General features: G+C 33.0%; 3 protein-coding genes across 4 annotated transcripts; all 3 read right to left on the minus strand.

Moving 5' to 3' along the window:
- Positions 1 to 2,187: 2,187 nt before the first annotated feature.
- LOC126810347 (bifunctional 3'-5' exonuclease/ATP-dependent helicase WRN) lies at positions 2,188 to 3,317 on the minus strand. The gene has a single exon (XM_050535351.2). The coding sequence runs from the start codon at positions 3,161 to 3,163 to the stop codon at positions 2,336 to 2,338; it is 828 nt and encodes a 275-aa protein (XP_050391308.1). The 5' UTR covers positions 3,164 to 3,317; the 3' UTR covers positions 2,188 to 2,335.
- Positions 3,318 to 3,402: 85 nt separating this feature from the next.
- On the minus strand, positions 3,403 to 20,329 carry LOC126810346 (recQ-mediated genome instability protein 1). Of its 2 annotated transcripts, none has more exons than XM_050535350.2 (14): positions 20,174 to 20,329; positions 11,874 to 11,992; positions 10,779 to 10,931; positions 10,509 to 10,622; positions 10,214 to 10,333; positions 9,873 to 10,006; positions 9,332 to 9,624; positions 9,064 to 9,107; positions 8,171 to 8,807; positions 6,533 to 6,615; positions 6,303 to 6,416; positions 4,228 to 4,269; positions 4,023 to 4,076; positions 3,403 to 3,613 (listed from the first exon to the last, which is right to left on the minus strand). In XM_050535350.2, the coding sequence occupies exons 2-14, from the start codon at positions 11,985 to 11,987 to the stop codon at positions 3,449 to 3,451; spliced, it is 2,067 nt and encodes a 688-aa protein (XP_050391307.1). In that variant the 5' UTR covers positions 11,988 to 11,992; positions 20,174 to 20,329; the 3' UTR covers positions 3,403 to 3,448. The 2 variants fall into 2 exon arrangements, with proteins under 2 accessions (XP_050391307.1, XP_050391306.1); XM_050535349.2 differs by having other exon boundaries at positions 11,874 to 12,019.
- Positions 15,116 to 20,091, minus strand: LOC126810345 (uncharacterized). Its single transcript, XM_050535346.1, has 3 exons — positions 19,801 to 20,091; positions 19,184 to 19,274; positions 15,116 to 18,664 (listed from the first exon to the last, which is right to left on the minus strand). The coding sequence occupies exon 3, from the start codon at positions 18,631 to 18,633 to the stop codon at positions 15,838 to 15,840; it is 2,796 nt and encodes a 931-aa protein (XP_050391303.1). The 5' UTR covers positions 18,634 to 18,664; positions 19,184 to 19,274; positions 19,801 to 20,091; the 3' UTR covers positions 15,116 to 15,837.
- Positions 20,330 to 20,473: the final 144 nt, after the last annotated feature.

The following is a 20,473-nucleotide window of genomic DNA, read 5'->3' on the forward strand; positions in this document are numbered from 1 at the left end:
TATTTATTATTAAATCACAATACAAAGAAGCAAATAATTCTTATACGGAATTCTTATATTTAGAGTTGTTTGGTTCAATTTTGTGTACGGTAAATAAATCAACGATTAGTTTTAAAATTAATTAATAATGGTGCCAAAAAAAAATATCAATCTAATTTTTCTTTACTCTTGCAATGAGACTCGGTATGTCCAGACTTTTGACAGTTTCTACATATACGGGTATACTGTTCTTGTCTGATAGCCTAATTTTACTTTTTCCACATTCGCGGTATCCCCAGTGGTTTCATTCCGTTCTACCCCACTAACCCCTGGGTTACTATATATGGGGGGGGTGGGGGGTGGAGACACGTTTTCAAGTTATCCGCCCTTGATGCGTTAATATAAACAGCACATAATAATACGAAGACCGGACGTTTATATGCCCCTTTTTAAACGTGACTACAAGTGTGGTTCTCGATATTTTGCGATTTGGAATACAATTATCAATTTATTCAAACAACACGTTATTATTAGTTCGAGTAGTCATATTAAAACACACACAATTATCAATTTATTCAAATAACACTTTATTATTGGTTCGAGTAGTCATATTAAAATAAACACAATTATCAATTTATTAAAATAACACTTTATTATTGGTTCGAGTAATTATATTAAAACAAACGCAATTATCAATTTATTAAAACAACATTTTATTATTGGTCCGAGTGGTCTTTCTGTTGGGTCCGAATAGTCTTTTTGTATGGTCCGAGTAGTCTATTTGTTTGGGCTGAGTGGTCTATCAGTTGGTCCGACTGGTCTTGAACCGAGTGGTCTTTGGTCCGAGTGGTCATGGATTCTTGTCGTAATTGTACTTGAATTTCCTATGCTGTCACCCCTAATACGAAATGATATCTTCCGCAGAGTGACGTAACCATCTTCCATATTGGTATTTTTCTCTGGGAAAAGTTTGTGATATTTCAATTTTTCAAGAGAGAACTTGTTTTCATCGTTGTGATAATTAGTTGTGCAATGGATTTTATCGAACGGGAGTTCATTACAAACACACAGGTAAGTTTATAATAACCAACGTTAAGTAGTTTGTTCATAATCGAAGAAATCCGTTTAAAATTTACGATGAATCAGACAGTAGTCTTAGTTATATTATAAGATTTAGATTTCATTTCTGCTTTGCACAGATATATATTAAAATACGACTAATCAAGAAACTTACGTGTTTACAACTCATATTCTTAAGATCTGTTACTAGTATGCACACGGCAAAATTAATAAATAAACCGGACCTTAATTTTGCCAGAATTGTTAGTTTACAAACCAACATGGCGTCTTACCATGGCAACAAATGTCAAAGGTCAATGTCTCTTGTCATTTATAATGTCGCTTATATCGTCGAAATTTTTTTCGGTCATCCTCAAATTTTAATGTTCTAAGTTCTAGATAAGGGCGGAATATTTTACCGCACACATTTACCCCCCCCCCCCCCAACACACACAAATTAAAAAAAAATGAGAAAAAAAACGGGAATGGTATAGGCTAATATTAGTAATAATATGGCGTTTCAAACCCGTCACTTTTTGACTAGTTTGGGCAATAAATATGAAATGAATTATGAAATGAGATTTTTTATGTCATTCTTTTGTTTTGTATTCACCAAGAGGATAAACAAAGACTAGGAGTCATGAGCCATGAGGGGAATTCTGCCAATGCAATCCGTAACCAGACAAGAAAATCCAGAGGAACTTTCTCAGCAACACCAGGATCGAACCTGGGCCTCAGTGGTTATTGAGCCATCGCTATAATTTATAAGGCACTGTGGCTCCTCTATTAGCCTACATCTGACGTATGCCAAATGAGAGTTTATTCTGCTAAAAAATGCGCATGTTTAATTCTATCAAATTCCAACTGCCCAGGCCTCTTAAATAATTCCATGCAGCACCCGATAAATTCTTGAGCTCAAACCTCTTAAGACGTTCAACCTGGCTTCTTTCCATTTTGTTTTGTATCATTTATCCTTCATTAGATGTATTATATCTTTTTTTCTTCAGCTACGCTGGGCCTACATAATTTCCATGGTTGCGGGGTGTAGAGTGGATATGCCAAACAAATGCAATGACAGAAAAGTGAAAATTAGTGTTGTATCACCACCAGTTCAATAGATTTGGTGCAAAAGGAATATAATACCGGTACTTAAACATCAAAACTTTTAATAACTTAAAGATCGTTACAGTAATTAACTTAGAAGATAATATTTCAAAAATTAAATTAGTAAATTCATGGTTCCATATGTAATGCAACAACTAATTGATATTTTCATTTTTTTAAATAAATTAAACAGTTATTTTTTCTGAAGAATATTATAAAGTTTTAAAGAAGCAAAGGCATCAATAGCTGCATATTCTTGCTGTTCCTCAGAAAGGGGGAAGTTGGCCCAATTTCCACAACGAATACTGCCTTCCTTATTCAATTTCATCCTTAATACATTTTTAACTAGTCCATCTAAACTCCAATTTTCATTTGATTTTAATTTTGTGTTAGCCAATGTCTTTAATTCTAACATAGAATGAGAGATTATGGACATAGCATTAATGTCACAATCTTTGTCAAGTTTCCAAAAATCATTTTCGATGTTTAACCCAATTTTCTTTATTTTTGGATTTTCAATTAGGTTCTTGAGTATTTTAGGAAATTCCGGCATTGCTGCAACATGAAACAAGAAACACTTTTGTTCACTAACACAAATTTGTATCAGGGAAACTTTTCCTGGGTTGCCTTTTTGATATGTTACTGGCCATTCAATATCAAAACCAACAAAGAAATCTTCATCTGGGTTGAGAGATTCTAACAGGTCATCACACAATAAACAGCAATCATTGATATTATATGAATAAATAATAGAACCTTTAAATTCCATATAAGGTAAAGATTTTGATATTATGTCATCAATAGTTTCAGTTGGTTCAAATGATTTAAGGCTAGCACATGTTTTGCTCTTTTGTTGTTGAAATGTTTGCTTAGTATTCTGAGTTTCAGGATTACATGCAGGTTTGTGATCAGACAACCTTTCAGGTTCTTTTTCAGTTTTTGGATCACCATCATTATACACAGTGCCCATCCATGCTGGTAACTTCCTTTTCTTTTTCTGACCACATTTAGGATTATTCATGCTGATTTTTACAATATCCCCGGTTTATGCCATAAGTAACACTTTCCTAAACAATTTTATTTCAATGAAAGTGAAGTGGCATTATATAAATCTTCAAACATTTGCAAGAGTATATTCATATCCACCACCCTCAGCTCAGAAAGCTTAAGGGGAGATTACTCTAAGTTGGTCAACAGTTAACTCCCTTGTACCAACGAATTTTTTCACAAATCAATAAAGGAAATAATAACATTGTCATGTTATAATTGATAAATTTATTTATAATACAATACAACTGAACAATTATCATATTTCTGTTAATTTTCTTTCAACTCGTTGTAATAATGATTTTAAGTGCTGGTTTTTAATGTTAATTATCTGTGTTATCATTGGTCGGATTGAAATCGCTTTCACTTTTATTTCTAATATGCAAGATAAATCCACCAATTTCTGTTGACATTGTTGAATTCCCTGAAAACACACAAATGTTTAAAAAGACATTATATACAACACTGACATTTTCCTTAAATACAGTACAATTATTTTTGTTAATATTCATTTTTAAAGAAAAGGCTTTACTAAGCAATTATTCCTCTAATATACAAACACATGCAACATCTATCTGTATTTTAAAATGGATTATTTCACTAAGGAACACTAAATCCAAAATTTCAGCTCAAATATTAATACTTTAACACTGCAGGGGGTTGAATTGCAGAATGCTTGTTACGACACAAATTTCATTCAGTCTTCGCCTATTGCCTATTAAGATGAACCCATGAGTCAAGTGTGTGCTAAATTTTAAAAAAATTTCAAAAATAATTTTTTATATATATATGTGCAGAAGTAGTGATTTGGAGAAAAGAACAATTTTACAAACCTCTAATAGAACATCTTTTATAGAAGAATCTGTTCTAGCTTGTTTCCTCATTATCTAATTAAAAAGAAATTTAAATTAATAGTTTAAATCAATTTGTGAACTATGTTTTTCTCTTTATTATTTGTAAAATTTAAGAGTTCTATCTATCAGAATTTCTTTAAAATATACAATATAGCCAGAGTTCTCTTTTTAAATGAATACTTACAATACTATCTTCAGCAGAAAACCCAATCAATCCTGTTAAAACCTGAAAATACATTGCACTTGATCAAAAATATGATCTATTGTCATATATATTATTGTTACTTGGTCATTAAGTTTTAACTCAGGTGATTATGTACAGTTGGTTCTTTATGACAGTGACAGTACTAAGATTATTATTTATTATTTTTCCATTCCGCCTATTTCTCAGCAAATATAAGAGATAGCGAGGGGCCTGTAGTTTGATTTTCTTTTCGGAAAATGGGTGATGATTAGTGCTTAAAGGTATTTCGAAATTTGTGCGCATAGCAGAAATGCAAAAAAATTAAAAATTGGTATTTTTTAGAATTCTGATTACATTTTTGGATAGCTGACATCTATCGGATAGATGTCAGCTATTCAGAATTTAAAACCCATTCCAACGATATCAGTTTTGTTGTGAAATATTGATTTTGATTTTTCCTTTTTTTTTTCTTTTTTTTTTTTAGCATGTTGATCAAATCGTAGAGTTTTTATTTTTTTTTAAAACTTTGGAAACATTAAGTTGAATGGCTAAATAAGTCCTTAAACTATAAATGAAAACGATTTTTAATAATTACTGCCAGAGTTATGCCCTTGATCATTTTGAAATATCTTGTGGACGCTGTAGACACTAAAGTTAATATCCGATTGACTTTAAATTTATACACAGTGTTTAAGGTCATGAGATGAAAAAGCCTCTTGATTTTCAACGATTTCAAAGAATAACTGCTAGAGTTATGGCCCTTAATGTCTGTGAAAAATCTTGTGGATGCTTTAGAGGCTAAAGTTAATATCTGCTGCAGCTGACTGACACAGTGTTTAAGGTCATGAGATGAAGAATCCTATTGATTTTCAACAATTTCCAATAATTACTGCTAGAGTTAAGGCCCTTGATCTCTTTGAAAATTCTTGTGGATGCCTTAGAGACTAAAGTTAATATCAAATTGACTTTATATTTATACAGTGTTTAAGGTCATGAGATGAAGAAGACTACCGATTTTCAAAGATTTCAGATGATTATGGCAATTGCTTTTAGAATAGGGCAGAACTAGAAGCCAAATGGGTTGTTACTTGTAATCAGATTTTAGTGTGTTGTAAATGTTTTCATTTCTGTCAAAAGAACAAAATATGCAACAACCCTCGTTGCGGCCCGGACGACTTAACTGCTGTGGGCGTATGTCTTGTTGTCTGGCAACCTATCTTTGAACCTGTTACATATTTGAATAGCTGACAAAAGTCAGAAATGGTCAAAATTGGTGGAAATTGCCTTATTATAGAGCATATACAGAACTTTTGACAAAGTGACAATATTTGAACTATGAGTGTTTATTTAAAATTAAATTGATTGTTGTGAGGAGACCTGAAGTGATGTGAATCTTTAACGTGCATGAAAATTGAAAATTGGCCATAACCGATTTTTGAAACAATTATATTTTTGTATAGCCTGGGACATTGTTGATCAGATAGCAGTTCAAAATTGTAGAAAATCTTTAACAAGCATGAAAATTGAATATTGTCCATAATTATGTTAATTTCCAACCGATTTTTTGAAAAAGTTATATTTTTGTATAGTTGAGGGCATTGTTGACCAATTTGCAGTTCAAAAGTTTCGAATTTAGAAACCATGATGTTCCCAATTTCACATGAAAATTTGAAATTTTTTCGAAAATTGTTATTTCTTGGAATTTTGAAATTTCAATTTGAATTACACATTTTGATAGCTGACTTCTATCCGATTCCAGCAATATGAGATTTGTTGTATATTGTTAAACTTTATTTTTCACTTTCCTTTTATCGTAATGCGCATATGATAAACATGTGAATATCTTAGTTATGTATGTGTATGGGGTGTGGGTTAGTTTGTCTTGTACATGTATCCGCTCACCGTAACGTTTAGGCAGTGTGAAAGTCTTAAGCATTGAGTGCAATTCTAGTTCAATTGATTGTTCTTTCCACAAAAAGTATAAATGAAATAATTTTGCTGTTTATATTTCCAATTCTGAAATAGATATCATCTCATTTTGCAAATAATTTCTTTTGCAGATAAACATACTGTACCATGTTAGAAAGATCAACATCCATGGCCATACTACCATCATTTATTTTACATGCTAATGTCCATGCTTCACCTTGACCACTGGTCAGTTTACTCGTTAGTGTTGATATATAGGCCTAAATCAAAAGAAAATTTTGTGTATACGTAATTTAACTACAAATGTCAGATAATAGCTAAGAACATAAATAAACAATTTCTTTTAATAATTAGTAAGAAAACTAAGAAAACATACCTTAATTTTAAAACACCTTTCCTCCATAAAAGGCATCTGAGATGAAATACATGATATATAAGTAAAGGGTTCAATTTCTTCAACTGGAAAAAAGATAGGTTGCCAGGCAATGAAACATACTCCCACAGCAGCTAAATCATTCGAGGGGTCGACAAGGGTTGTCGCATATTTATTCTTTAGTAGGTAATTGGGGGCATTTAAAAGACAATTTCATACAGATCAGATTATAATTTCCGTCGTTTGAGGGTTCACAAGGTTCTACAAACTGAAACAATGGCCTTTATTCTGGAAGTAATTTACAGAAATTGTTGAACTTTGACAGGCTTTTTCGTTTTACTAATTTAAATAATGCATATAAATTTCATACAGATCGGATGATAACTTTTGTCATTCGAACGTTCACAGGGTTCACAAAGTAAAACAAGAGCCATAAATCTAGAAGTAACAGACGGAAATTGCTGAAATTAAATAGACTTCTTTGTTTCACTAATCTAAATGATGCATATAAATTTCATACAGATCAAATGATATTATTTGTCGGTCAAGCATTGACAAGGTTCAAGAAAGTGAAACAAGGGCCATAACTCAAGACGTAAATAAACAGAAATTGCTGAAATTGAATAGGATTCTTCGTTTCACTAATGTAAATAATGGATATAAATTTCACAAAGATTCTTCGTTTCACTAATTTAAATAATGGATATAAATTTCACAAAGATTGGATGATAACTTTTGACATAATAAACGGAAATTGCTGAAATTCAATAGGATTCTTTTTTTACTAATTTAAATGACGCATGTAAATTTCATACAGCTCGGCAGATGATAACTTTGGCGTTGGATCATTCACAAGGTTCAAAAAAGTAAAACAAGGGCCATAAATTGCTGAAATTAAATAGGATTCTTCTTTTTACTAATTTAAATGACGCATATAAATTTCATGCAGATCAGCAGATAACTTTTCATGTTCGAGCATTCACAAGGTGCAACAAAGTGAAACAAGGCAAATAAATTAAAGAAATGAAATAGGATTCTTTATCTCACTAATGTATAACATCAATTTTAAAACAATCAGATTGGACAAAGGACAGACGAACCGACGGACAGACTGACAGGAGCAACGGCAATATACGTCCACATTTTCATATGGGTATATATAAATGAAAAGGAGGACTTCATTAATAAAGGTCGCACTGTGGTAGATGACATCATTTTGGCTGCAATTCCGGTTCGATATATTTTGATGAATGCAGCAAACTTAGTGTAACATCATATATACTAAAGATGTAATAATCAAAATCTCTTTCTGATCATAGGTTGCCAAAACACTAAATGTATAAATAAAGCTTGTCTCTATCTGTGAATTGTCTACGATATCACCTTAGGTGGAAGTGGACGTAAAACTCCAGAAATGAACGAACGATCTGTGAATTAAGTTTTTAATGACATAATGAATTTCAATATGGTTCTGACTCATGACAAATTGAATAATTTCAACAAAGAAATGCCCAAAAGTGCAACAGAGGCGAAAAAACTGCAAATAATTCTAAATATGCAAGGCTTTGATTAACCAAGGCTTTGATTAATTTTGAAATAAAATACAATAATTGAGACAGATATATCTAGCCAAATAATTACCTGTATTCTCAACAATAGGTTCAATATTAACTGAGTTCTGTCTGTGGCACGATGAATTAAATGGATGAATCACAGCTTTCGGCACTTCTGGTTTGACAGCACTAACATTGACATCAGGTAGATCAAAATCATCCTCATTCAGACAGTCAAAATCATCATCGAATTGTTCAAAATGGTCATTGTTCTCAGCAAAAGCAGTTAGTTGATTATCGTTAAAATTTAAACTCTTCGTAGGTGCAGGTTTTGTGACATGTACTTCACGTTTAATAGACGTAAATATATTCTCCATTTTTTGTTGTTTTTCCACTTTTTGTCTTTTATTTCGTGATTGAGGAGTGTCTGTGGATTCACGCTGGCATTTGGTACCTTGAGTTCTCTCCGAAAAAGTCTGAGCACTACCATTATTAAAGATTGTTTGTTGAACAGAATGAGATGAGTTGCCAGTGGAACCAATTTTACTGCGATTAAAAGAAATGGTTTCTGTTTGTTGATTAGAATTTATAGCAGTTCTATTTGTAATATTAGAAATTGACCGTGATGGATTTGAAGGTGGGTAAACCGGAGGTGTTTCAATGGACAGTAAAATATTATCATCGATATCATCCATAAACATATCATCTTCGAAATCATCACCCCACTGTCATGAAAAATAAAATTTCAGTTTAAAATCATGTTTTTACATTGGACATGAAATATTCAGATATTTTGCTCAATTATTGGCACTCTGGCAGGGAAAATGATCTTTACAAAATTTACCTCCTGTCAGTCAATTTACATGCCATAAAATTAAAATTTCAAAGACTTTAAGCTCAAAATACAATAAATACAGATAATATTAGGTATGGGTTTTACAGATTTTTCCTGATGTTTTGAAATTATGAATAAAAACATACCCCAGAATCCAACAGGTTCTGTGATTGCTGCACAACATGTGGCTCTATAAGTAAACATAATAAAGTTACATATGATAACATTAGTACAGTAAACACAAAATAAAGTAAATGGTAACTGAACTAAATACAATGTCAAAGTGAATAAGACTTTTCCCTATGTGACCTCACCACATTACAATAGATAGAGAAGTCACATCTTCTGGAAATATAAAGTTTATTCTACTAGAGAAAGAAAAATATCAGACAATCTATCCACTAGAACTCTTACTTGGTTGATTTTGAAGTCTTGATGACTGTTGTTGGTTAAAATATGATGTTTGTGATCTAGAACTGGTATTGTTTCTTAGTTCTGATGGATTGGTTGTTGTTTCTAATTTAATAGATGGATTGATACTGCTAGATTCTTCTTTTATTTGACTGAATTGGGAACTTGACTGATTTCTGCTTGTTGAACATTTTGACTGACTTTCTTTTTTCTTCAATGAATTATCTCCCCTTTCAATAAACTTTCCAGAAAATTGTCTGGAATCTCCTTTACCAGAATGCTGCATATTTTCCTCTCTGAAAAAAATAATAACATAGAACAAATAGTTGTTAAAATAATATCTGAATTTTCATGTACATTATTGCACAAACTTAAATTCTATTAGGACTGAGATGATTGACACGCAATGTCCTACAACGATTTTTACTATATACAAAATCACAATTTTCCTTTTTAATTTGATTTCTACCAACTGCTGAATCGTATATGTTTAGCATAATATGTATTCTATTTCTATTGAATTCAAAATTGTCAGTCCACTTACAAAGCTTGTTGAAGAAGATGTTCTGGTGGGTTATCTTCTATCAAAGTATCAACTTCTCCACCATAAACATGAGTATTATTAGATGTTAATAATAAAACACCTCTTCTACATACAACATCACCGTGCACTAACACCTTGAAATACAAATGCAATAATACATTTGTATGAGTCAGTATTTTCTATAATAAATATGCACTAGGTAAGAGGTCTTATTTCAAAATCTACCTAACAATTAAACACTGTCTGATAATCAGTACCAACCTAAGTTACACTAAGTATTCAAATCAGCATTCAAAAATACATGAATAAAATAGTTTTCTTTTACTTTTATTCCTACTTACTTTTGTACCTAGAACCGTGTCAATACCTATAGAAGAAATAGGTTTATATTCCATTGCTTGTATATCATTGGTACCATCAGTTAGTTTGAAATATAACATTTTACTTGGTTTGGGCTCCCACTGTAAAATATATGTAGAAGAAATTGTTTTAAAAAAGCTTGTTGTAATTGGACCATTTAACATTAATCGATTAAAGACATCATTACTTTGATAGAATTGTAAGTAATAATTCAACAGTAGTCATAAACTGTTTTGATTTATTATCATTACATACCGGTACTATCAATCTACTTACATAACCAGGCTGTATACTAGTATCAGCTGAAACTCCAACATTAGCATTTTCTGTTCCCTTTACTTTCTGTAGTTGCGAATAGCATGACGATCCTACGTCTATTATTGACTCGATCTATATATGAACAAAGTAAAGATTATTGTACCAAAACCATAAAAATGTGTGCATATAAGAATGTATCTAAGTTTCGTTTGTTCGTATCCGAAAACATTTGTTGTTATTTTTAGTTTTAAAATATAAGCTTACAAGTACGAAATGATATCCCCTTACTTGTAATGGAAAACTTCCAGAAATAGTAGTTTTGATGTTTTCTTGTAAGTTATCTGGGAGACAGCAACTATGAAGTTCTCGCAGATCTGACATCAGCCATTGCTCGAACACTAAATTTTTCACACTGTCAGCATTGTTAGCAGTATTACTTTCCTACAAAATCAAATTATCAGTACTGATATATAATCATTCATGACACAATCTATTGGAAAATGTTCAAATACACATAAACATAGGTTGTCAGGCAACAAAACACCCACCCACCATCAGCTTTTGCACAGTCATGAGCTAAACAACACATAACAAATTCAAAAGGTCAGATCATAATTAAATACTTGTGTGCTGCCAAGATTTTGTAACAATGGGAAACAGCTCTGGAAGTTATCATTGAAAATTATTGTAAGTCAATAAATAGCATGCTTCTTTTCAATAGGATAGATAGATAACCAATAGAAATTAAAGGAACATGAGGTAATAACTGCAGTCTAAAGTTATAATCTGGAGGTGATTATTGAGCATTGTTCAAATCAAAACGTCTCTTTATTTCAATGGGATAGACAGCCTATATCAATCTTCATTATATACACTGTATTCAGGGCACGCATCAGTTTTAATGAGTATTATAGATTTAGTACTTTCTTTCTGTTGTATTTAAATAAACAATTTTTGTAAAAAGAGCTCCTGGAAATATCATAAAGATACATTCCCGCATACAAACTGAGTGATTTGTATCTTTAAGCATATATGTTGTTTGTCTATTGCAATTAGTTTATAACTAATGCTCTACTCATATATTTAGAATCCCCGGTTGTACGTGACAAGGAGTAGAGTCGCCTGTCCAACCTCGTGGGTTTTCTCCGGGTCCTCCGATTTCCTCCCACTGCTAAAGACCCCTATGCGCAAGCGAATTATTGAAATAAAATTTAAAAACCATATGTTAGTCCCGAAATGACCTAGTTTGTGTCGAGTGGACATTAAAACCCATTTCTCTCTCTCTCTCTCATTATATTTATGTCAAGAAACAATCTGAAAATGTCAAATTGATTTATACATTAAAATTCAAAATATGCATAGCAGATAACAGCATTATTGCACCTGTTGTTCTTCTTGTATCCAGTCTAAGCAAGCTTGCAACCAATCATTTTGTACATCTATTCTGTGAGTCTGTAACATCCATGCTTTAATACAATCTTTTTGGCCAGCAATCATTGTGTCTAGAAATATATAGAAATCTGTGAATCCTGAAAGATACAATTTTAATAGCACATCTTTATATATCAACATGTGGCTGTGTTTTTGATTACATAGATATACCCATAGTTCCTAAGATAAATCTATATAGGTGCATCTAGCCTTGAAACTGAAATCTGTCAACTTTATTATTTTAACAAACCCTGATAACAGTTATTAAAATTAAATTGTCCCAAAAGATTTTTCTCAAAGATTCTGACACTGCTTCCTTGATGGAAGCAGTCAATATCTTTTAAATTTTTTGCTGATATATACAATAGTGATAGGTGGTATATGGTATGGACAGATCTTAATTTTGATACAAATCATAGAAAGTACTGGCATGCATCTTTGGTCACGTGAATAATACAGTGTATAATATCGGCCGTTTCAGTGAGAGAATCTGTAAAATAATGTTGGATTATTATAAATTGGAGTCAGATGTGTCGAGAAATAATTCCTTTTGACGAACAAAGAAGAATCACAGTGAAAAATAGACGGTAAGGATTCCAAAACAGCCTTAGTTAGAACCGAGGTGCTGTTAAGCGTTATTTTCATATTACATACGTGTATAAATAAGGCAGTGATTCTCAACCATTCCTAAGTGTGCCACGAAATTTTTAACAGCTCACTAAAAAAAATGTCACCAAAGAAGCCAGCTATTTGACTGATAAAATTTGAAACACTGCAATAGAGTGAGTTTAGAGCTGTGTTTTTCTTTATTAAGTTTAAAGGAGCTAAATCGCTAACATTTTGGACCTAGAAATTGACAAAAGTGGGTCGCAACGCATATAATACTGTAATATGAATGTATATAAACTGATTTACATTCAATGGTTTCCGTTTTTACTCCAATTTCAAATCAGTTATGTTCGGCGAAATAAGCGAGCAGTCTCAAGCGAGTGCAAATTTCTAGCGTCTGGTTATTCCAGTCTACATACGCCGTTTGATTTGGTGCAATGTGTCTAGCCTCGTCCCTCTTGATACAACTGGGGCTGAAGCGCATTATGGTACACGATTCATGTACCAATGGTAAAATGTTTATTTTGTCTTAAATATTGGATATCAAAAGCCCATCTTTTTCCGGTAAGATCACAACATGAATGTTGATTTAATTTGACAAATAAATCGTGTTTTCAATGTCGAAGATTTTGGATGATATTGAGTTAGAGACTTAGCTCCTTTAAGTTTAAGTCATTCTATGTGTCTTTGACTATAGTCTGTGTCTACAGTTGTATGCCTTCTATGACTTAAGCCATGTTTTTGGTTTTTTTTGCAAACTTAAATATTTTTCATATATATTTAGCCAGGTGTGCCGCTATTTTTTCATGTGTTTTAAGGTGTGCCGTTGGCGAAAAAAGGTTGAGATCCTCTATCATAATCAGACACCTTTTATAAAGTAACTTGCCACTGTTATGTCGCGTAAGGAAGGAAGTCAGTAATGTCAGCTACGTAAATTGAACTTAATTGAAGTGGTAAAGATTTATGAATATGTAGGGCCTACTATTAGCTACGAGAACGTAGCTAAAAACGTTGAGATATACTGATGTTTGAGAGATGAGATGTGTTATCTAATGTACTATATATGCAACAAAGATATGTTGTTGATTTCATTAATCATTATTTAATGGTCTACAATTTGATTTTCGTGTACCTCCATTGCACTAAATTTGATTTAACTAGCTCTATGCAACATATCAGTGAACGAGAGCTACCAGAGGCCAGGGTTGGGTTGTTTTAAACAACTTGTTTTAAACGTTTAAAACAATTGAAAAAAAACCCCAAAAAACGCTGATTTGTGGTTTTTTTTATAAAAAAAAATTACCTGAAACTTAGAAAATCGTCAAGTAATCGTCAAATTATGAAATAATTTGGTGAATAATTTTCTTTTCGAAATTCTAGTGTTCATTTGTGTATTTCTATGTATTTAAATTGTACTGTATTAATAAATATTACGTAAACCACAGTAGTAAAGATCAAAGGGATGGAAACAGTTATTTAGTTATTTTTAGTTTAAAGGTGCAGTGTGTGGGTTGTGAGTTGTATATAATTCTGAGAGTGAGAAGTTGTCATTAATTGATAAATTTGTGTACTCTACATCAGATACAGAAAAAGCAGCATTGGACAAACAATGTACTAATTTAGTAAATTTATTTATGCCACTAATTCATCATTTTTAACTGTGAGGCATAGAGAATTTAAGCAATTTATAGAAATGTTGAGACCAGGGTATAAACCACCATCTAGAAAAGATGTTGCTGAATCTTTGTTGGATCAAGTACATGAGGATTTGCAACAAAAATGTGCAGAGATTTTAAGTGGCAAGCCAGTCAACATGTCTTTAGATGGATGAAGCAACATCCGTAATGAGCCTATAGTTTGCATATCTGTAACGGATGAATTAGGAAAGACTTTTGTTGTGGAAACAGTTGATACCTCAGGAGAGTGAATATCTGTATGGTTTGACATAAAAAACATTGTTTTAAACAAAAAAAAACGTTGTTTTTCTTTTTTTAAAAAAACCCCTGTTTTTTTCCAACCCTGCCAGAGGCTAGATTATTCAGTCTAAGTTGGACGTTATCCATGCTGACAGTGACTCAGTGAGAGGTAGGCTAGTTAAAGTTTAGTTCTCATTCCTGTCAAATTATATAGGTATGTGACTAAAAAAATGAAAATTTTGCAAATTTAATAAAACTGGCATCATTGGAAAGGGCCTTGAATATGCATTACTATGGTCTTTAAATTTTGGTTCTACTCCAAATAGAAAAAAAGTTACATCATTTTGAAAAATAGAAAATCGGGTCAATATTGACCCTTTGTTTTAATTAGAATACAAAGACTTGAGCGTGATCACTTTTCGGGTGAAAATAATAAGTACGCACTTTAAAACATCACAGTTCCCCCAAAAGTCAACAGATATCAATGACTTTTGCATCGTTGGAGAGCTATTTGAAACCACAATACAATTACATTAATTAATTGATTGATTAATTTGATCAATTATTAATTAATTATCAATTAATGAATCAATTCGCCAATTAATGAATCAATTCGCCAATTCGTGGAGATTAATTGACGACTGACCAAATCACAAAAATGCTCATAACTTCCTTAATATTTGGTCTTTTTAATTGAAATTTTCACTAAAAGATAGCTGTTCAAAACCACTAATACATGCACAGTTAATCTCTTAATTACAGATAAATATCACCAGTCATACCATATAATAAGATGAATTCCTACACACAGATGAGTCCGTAGTCTAGTCTTAACCAAATCATAAAAATGCTCATAACTTCCTTAATACTTGGTCTTTTTCATTGAAATTTCTACTAAAAGATAGCTGTTCAAAAACACAAATACATGCACAGTTACAGATAAATATCACCAGTCGTACCATATAATAAGATGAAATTTAGCACTCAGATGAGTCCGTTATCCAGTCTTAACCAGGTCATAAAAATGCTCATAACTTCCTTGGTCTTTTTCATTGAAATTTCCACTAAAAGATAGCTGTTCAAAAACACTGATACATGCACAGTTACAGATAAATATCACCAGTCGTACCATATAATAAGATGAAATTTAGCACTCAGATGAGTCTGTTGTCTAGTCTTAACACAAAATCAAGTCACTTAAGATTAGATCAGAAGCAAGGGAATATTTCGAAATGTCATAACTTCCTTAATACTTGGTCTTTTTCATTGAAATTTCTACTAAAAGATAGCTGTTCAAAAACACTAATACATGCACAGTTACAGATAAATATCACCAGTCGTACCATATAATAAGATGAAATTTAGTACTCAGATGAGTCTGTTGTCTAGTCTTAACACAAAATCAAGTCACTTAAGATTAGATCAGAAGCAAGGGAATATTTCGAAATGTCGTACGACTCTCCATCATCGAAAGTCTCCCCCTCAGCCCAGTAACACACACGATAAACGATGCCATTCTTCCGGAGTTTCTCTATTCTTCCATAATACAGTTCTTTAACGCCCTTGTCTGTGTCAAACCAGTAGTGACAAAGGTCTTTGCCAACGACTTTACCCTCCAATATATCCCCCAAATCATCCAGAATCCCTTTATCAGTGCCAGGAAATGCTTCAGCCAGAGAAATTGGATCTGTATCAGTGGTTTTTAATTTCTTTTCCATTTTTCTTAGTTCTGTCATGTTTTTTTTCTCTTGTTGTAAGGCATTTCTTCTTTTTATTTCCACCATCACATCCTTCTGCTTAGTTTTCTTTCTTTCTCTCTGTTTTCTCGAATACGTCACCGCAAACTGAACAACCTTCTCTCTTTTATCACCACCCATGTTGTCTAGAAAATCAATTACACGGTTTTTCTGCGCCCTGATTTTGGATGAGAGGAAACACAGAGTCGCATTCTGAGCTTTCTGTTTTGCTGCCGAAAACATCCCCATTACCTCCTCTGCATCTATATTGTGCGACCTGGCCGACTCTGTTTGCTTCTCCAATTCGTCTGTGATGTCGAGGTTAAAATACTTCTCATATTGTCTCTCTAGCACTATCACGATTGCCCCTAAACAAACTTTCACCATTTCAGCAAACAAGGTTGTGTCGGATGGTACCTCTTGTTGTAAAGCACACAGTATCGGGTCTTTTTCTAGGATATTATCAAAGAAATCATTCTCACGAGAAAGAATGGTGGTGGGGTTCTTTTCCTGGAGTTTAACACGCTTTAAGACCTCTTCTACAGTCTTAATCCCTCTGATGTGATGTATTTCTGTGTCTGCCGAAGTGTAAAACATCTTCATCCAGGGTCCAGAGAACAACTTCCCAATCAACCCCAGAACCTGCAGCTCCAACTTTGTAACTGAATTTTCAAAATCTAGCATCAAACTCGATCGCAAGCCACCAAGAGAAGTACGGGAATTCAAAAACTTGAGGAAATCAGCATGATAAACGAAGTATTTGCCAGCAAGATGGAAAAGTACATGAAGGCGATTTCCCCTGTATCGGGGGATAAATCCCTTCCCTAGTCCCATTTCCTCAAGAAATATTTTAAAACCCATTGGGTCGCCTTTCCCATCCTTAAAACGAACTTTATTCAATTGCAAAATGACATTTGCGGCAAGACAATCTTGTCCAAACAGCTTTCCCTTCTCGTGGCCCTTTTCTTGTTGAAGTGATTTCAACGCCGCTCTAACTTTTGATGCAACAGTGTCAAGTGGGTGAAGATGGCAGTTCAGTTCGTTTAGTGAAGTGTTCCATGCTGCATTAATAAGACGAATAGCAGCATGATTAGAAGCACACCTGTCGGTCATACTGTTGGCAATATTTGCTGTCAAAGATTTTGAAACTGTTTGATAGTCCTTTTGGTAAAAGTCGGCGTAAACAACTGCCAGTTCATTAATGGAAGAAATTATGTGCTGGGAATAATCCTCAGCCGTCCCACCTGGTAGGTGGTCTACTGCAATGACAAGGCAACTGTCTGAATTTTTTTTAAAAGTCATATGGATGCTGTTGATGTGAATGCCTTGCTGGGTCGTTGCATCGAATCCCAAGGTTGAATCTGGATTGGCCAAGATAGTTTCGGCTGCTTGAAGCTGAGATATCAACCCCATTTCTCGCACCATCATTTCTACCGTATTGCGGTGGGGAACTTTGTCAAGTTGGGCACCAGTCCTCTGTACAAACTTATCTAAAAGTTTAGGCACATTAGCAGTTGGTACTTGATTTGTAATGGCGTCATATACAAAGAGACGTGTTTGTAAAGAGTACATCTTTCCTTGTTTCTCAAAAATGTCTGAGGTGGAGGAATCTTCGCTGTCTTCAATCTGCTCTTCAAGCACAGCTACGTCGTTTTGCAGAAAACTAATCTCTTCATCTTGCGCTTTTACCTTATTCTTAAGTACTGAGATTTCTTTGGCAGATTCATCAACAATAAAACTAGTTTTTTCACTGAGCTCTATCTTTAATCTTTTACACTGTTTTTTCTTCTGTTTCACGACATCTCTCAATTTTTTCAGTTTTGCTCCCAAACCAGAAGAATCTGATTCATCAAGTTCCTTAACACGGTTAAGTTTTCTTTTTAATTTCTGATTAATGACCCTGATAGCATTCTTCTTACTCAACTTTCTTCTGAATTCTTCAATTTGAGCAGAGTGCGCTTCCTGCATCTCTTTTTGACGTTGAATAGCCTTGTACAGACGCCCACGAAGTTTCACACAGTTTGAACAGTTCTTGTGAGACGAGGAACTGGAACTTGAATTCGGAGTTTTAGGTGTGCCTGGTGGTTCTGGTTGTAAACGTTTTCTACATATTACTTCTGTTGAAAATTCTTCCCAACAACAATCCTTGAATTTCTGCATCTCACTCTCATTTGTTAGCCTCTTATATTTCTTTATTGTCCGCTGCACTAAAGAAGTGATTTTCCCCTTTAAAATTGGAATGGCAGAACGCTCTTCTTCACTGAATGTCTCCTTTACTGCACGTTCAGCGTTTGACACGCTCGAGTCATGTAGCAAAAAAATATACAAGACATGTCCATTTTGAAGTTTATTCCCAGCAGGGATAACACAAAATGTCTCATTCAGATAAGACCTTGCTATTCCAGGTTCAGCGTCTGGGTTCAGCTTTCTTTTCTTCTTTGATGGAGGCATTATATTATGATATTCTAGGGTTTATTTATTACTGAAAAATAACAAAAAAAAATATTTAATATAGATATTTTTTTTTTTTTTTTTTTTTAAAGCAACGTTGATTGTTTACATAAGGTATTGCTGACTCAAAATACATTTAAAGTAAGAAAAAAAAGCCCCAACATAAGACCATGTGCGTTTGTTTTGTAAACAAAGTCAGGGGAGGAGCCGTATATTATCATAATTATGAGACATTTAATCCTCGATAACTATGTATTTTTATCACAATCCAGACATACAACATATTAATTGACTATTATTTTGCATTATTTGTGTGCTTTGATGCATATAAGTATAGCCATGTTCATGTGATTTTGAATTGAAATGTGTGACGACACAGTGAAAATCGAAGAAATTCGCCGCCATCTTGGAAATTCTTTGATACGACTAACTTTTTTTCGCAGCTTCGTAGGTATCCTTGGAACATAGTTTCGTCATTGATATTACACACATATATGCACAACTATACATAGAATCAATTCATATGCATTAATAAGTTATTCAAACTCACCTTGATACCGCAATTTGCACCGTTCCACGACTAAAATTCTCACTTCGTAACAAAATAACTCGTATTATGATATTCTAGGGTTTATTTATTACTGAAAAATAACAAAAAAAAATATTTAATATATATATTTTTTTTTTTTTTTTTTTTTAAAGCAACGTTGATTGTTTACATAAGGTATTGCTGACTCAAAATACATTTAAAGTAAGAAAAAAAAGCCCCAACATAAGACCATGTGCGTTTGTTTTGTAAACAAAGTCAGGGGAGGAGCCGTATATTATCATAATTATGAGACATTTAATCCTCGATAACTATGTATTTTTATCACAATCCAGACATACAACATATTAATTGACTATTATTTTGCATTATTTGTGTGCTTTGATGCATATAACTTATAAGTATAGCCATGTTCATGTGATTTTGAATTGAAATGTGTGACGACACAGTGAAAATCGAAGAAATTCGCCGCCATCTTGGAAATTCTTTGATACGACTAACTTTTTTTCGCAGCTTCGTAGGTATCCTTGGAACATAGTTTCGTCATTGATATTACACACATATATGCACAACTATACATAGAATCAATTCATATGCATTAATAAGTTATTCAAACTCACCTTGATACCGCAATTTGCACCGTTCCACGACTAAAATTCTCACTTCGTAACAAAACAACTCGTAATATCGTCAATTTTCAAGCGATTGTAAAAAATCGAAAACGAGGTAATATATTAATATATTCGGCTACGTCAGAGGGTATTTTCCACAAGGATTTCCCACACCCAGCCAATCAAAAAGCGCCCTATATAGCGTGGTCAGAAATGCCGCCCTGGGGAAAACACTTAATTACGTCACAACTAATTAGTGCCAGCACGGCTGGTTCTCAGAGCCGGATAGTCACATACCTAAATTATACAAATATGAATAATTTTGAATATAAGTTATTTAGATCTACTAGATCTAAATAAATTTGTTTTTTTGTAAACTTACTAAAATGTAGTTCTTGGACAAAACTGTGTAAGTATTTACTGGATTTTCATTTTCTGTAAACAAACGGTACCTAGAAATGCCTCTATCATAAATATTGTTTTGTCTTTTTATTCAGGCCAAACTCAACTTTTCTCTACTTCCACTTTTGACAGCCATTTCCCGCCATCTTTGGGAGTAATTAGTAACCAATACAATTCTTTACTATGAAAATATTTTTATTACAATCAATGAATATAAATTTCTAGTCTCGACAATATGATAATTTATCTGATGGATTCGTTTGCTGGTTTATTCTTTTGA

The sequence above is a fragment of the Patella vulgata genome, chromosome 2 (genome assembly GCF_932274485.2).
Source record: "Patella vulgata chromosome 2, xgPatVulg1.2, whole genome shotgun sequence".
NCBI lineage: Eukaryota > Metazoa > Mollusca > Gastropoda > Patellidae > Patella > Patella vulgata.

What these genes read in the sequence shown, in the direction of transcription:
- LOC126810347 (XM_050535351.2), bottom strand. Translation starts at nt 3,163, where the DNA reads ATGAATAATCCTAAATGTGGTCAGAAAAAGAAAAGGAAGTTACCAGCA.
- LOC126810346 (XM_050535350.2), bottom strand. Translation starts at nt 11,987, where the DNA reads ATGATTGCTGGCCAAAAAGATTGTATTAAAGCATGGATGTTACAGACT. An exon ending in CTGGAAGTTTTCCATTACAA is followed by an intron (nt 10,623 to 10,778) that starts GTAAGGGGATAT and finishes GTTCATATATAG; the next exon opens with ATCGAGTCAATAATAGACGT. An exon ending in ATGTTGATCTTTCTAACATG is followed by an intron (nt 4,270 to 6,302) that starts GTACAGTATGTT and finishes ATGTATTTTCAG; the next exon opens with GTTTTAACAGGATTGATTGG.
- LOC126810345 (XM_050535346.1), bottom strand. Translation starts at nt 18,633, where the DNA reads ATGCCTCCATCAAAGAAGAAAAGAAAGCTGAACCCAGACGCTGAACCT.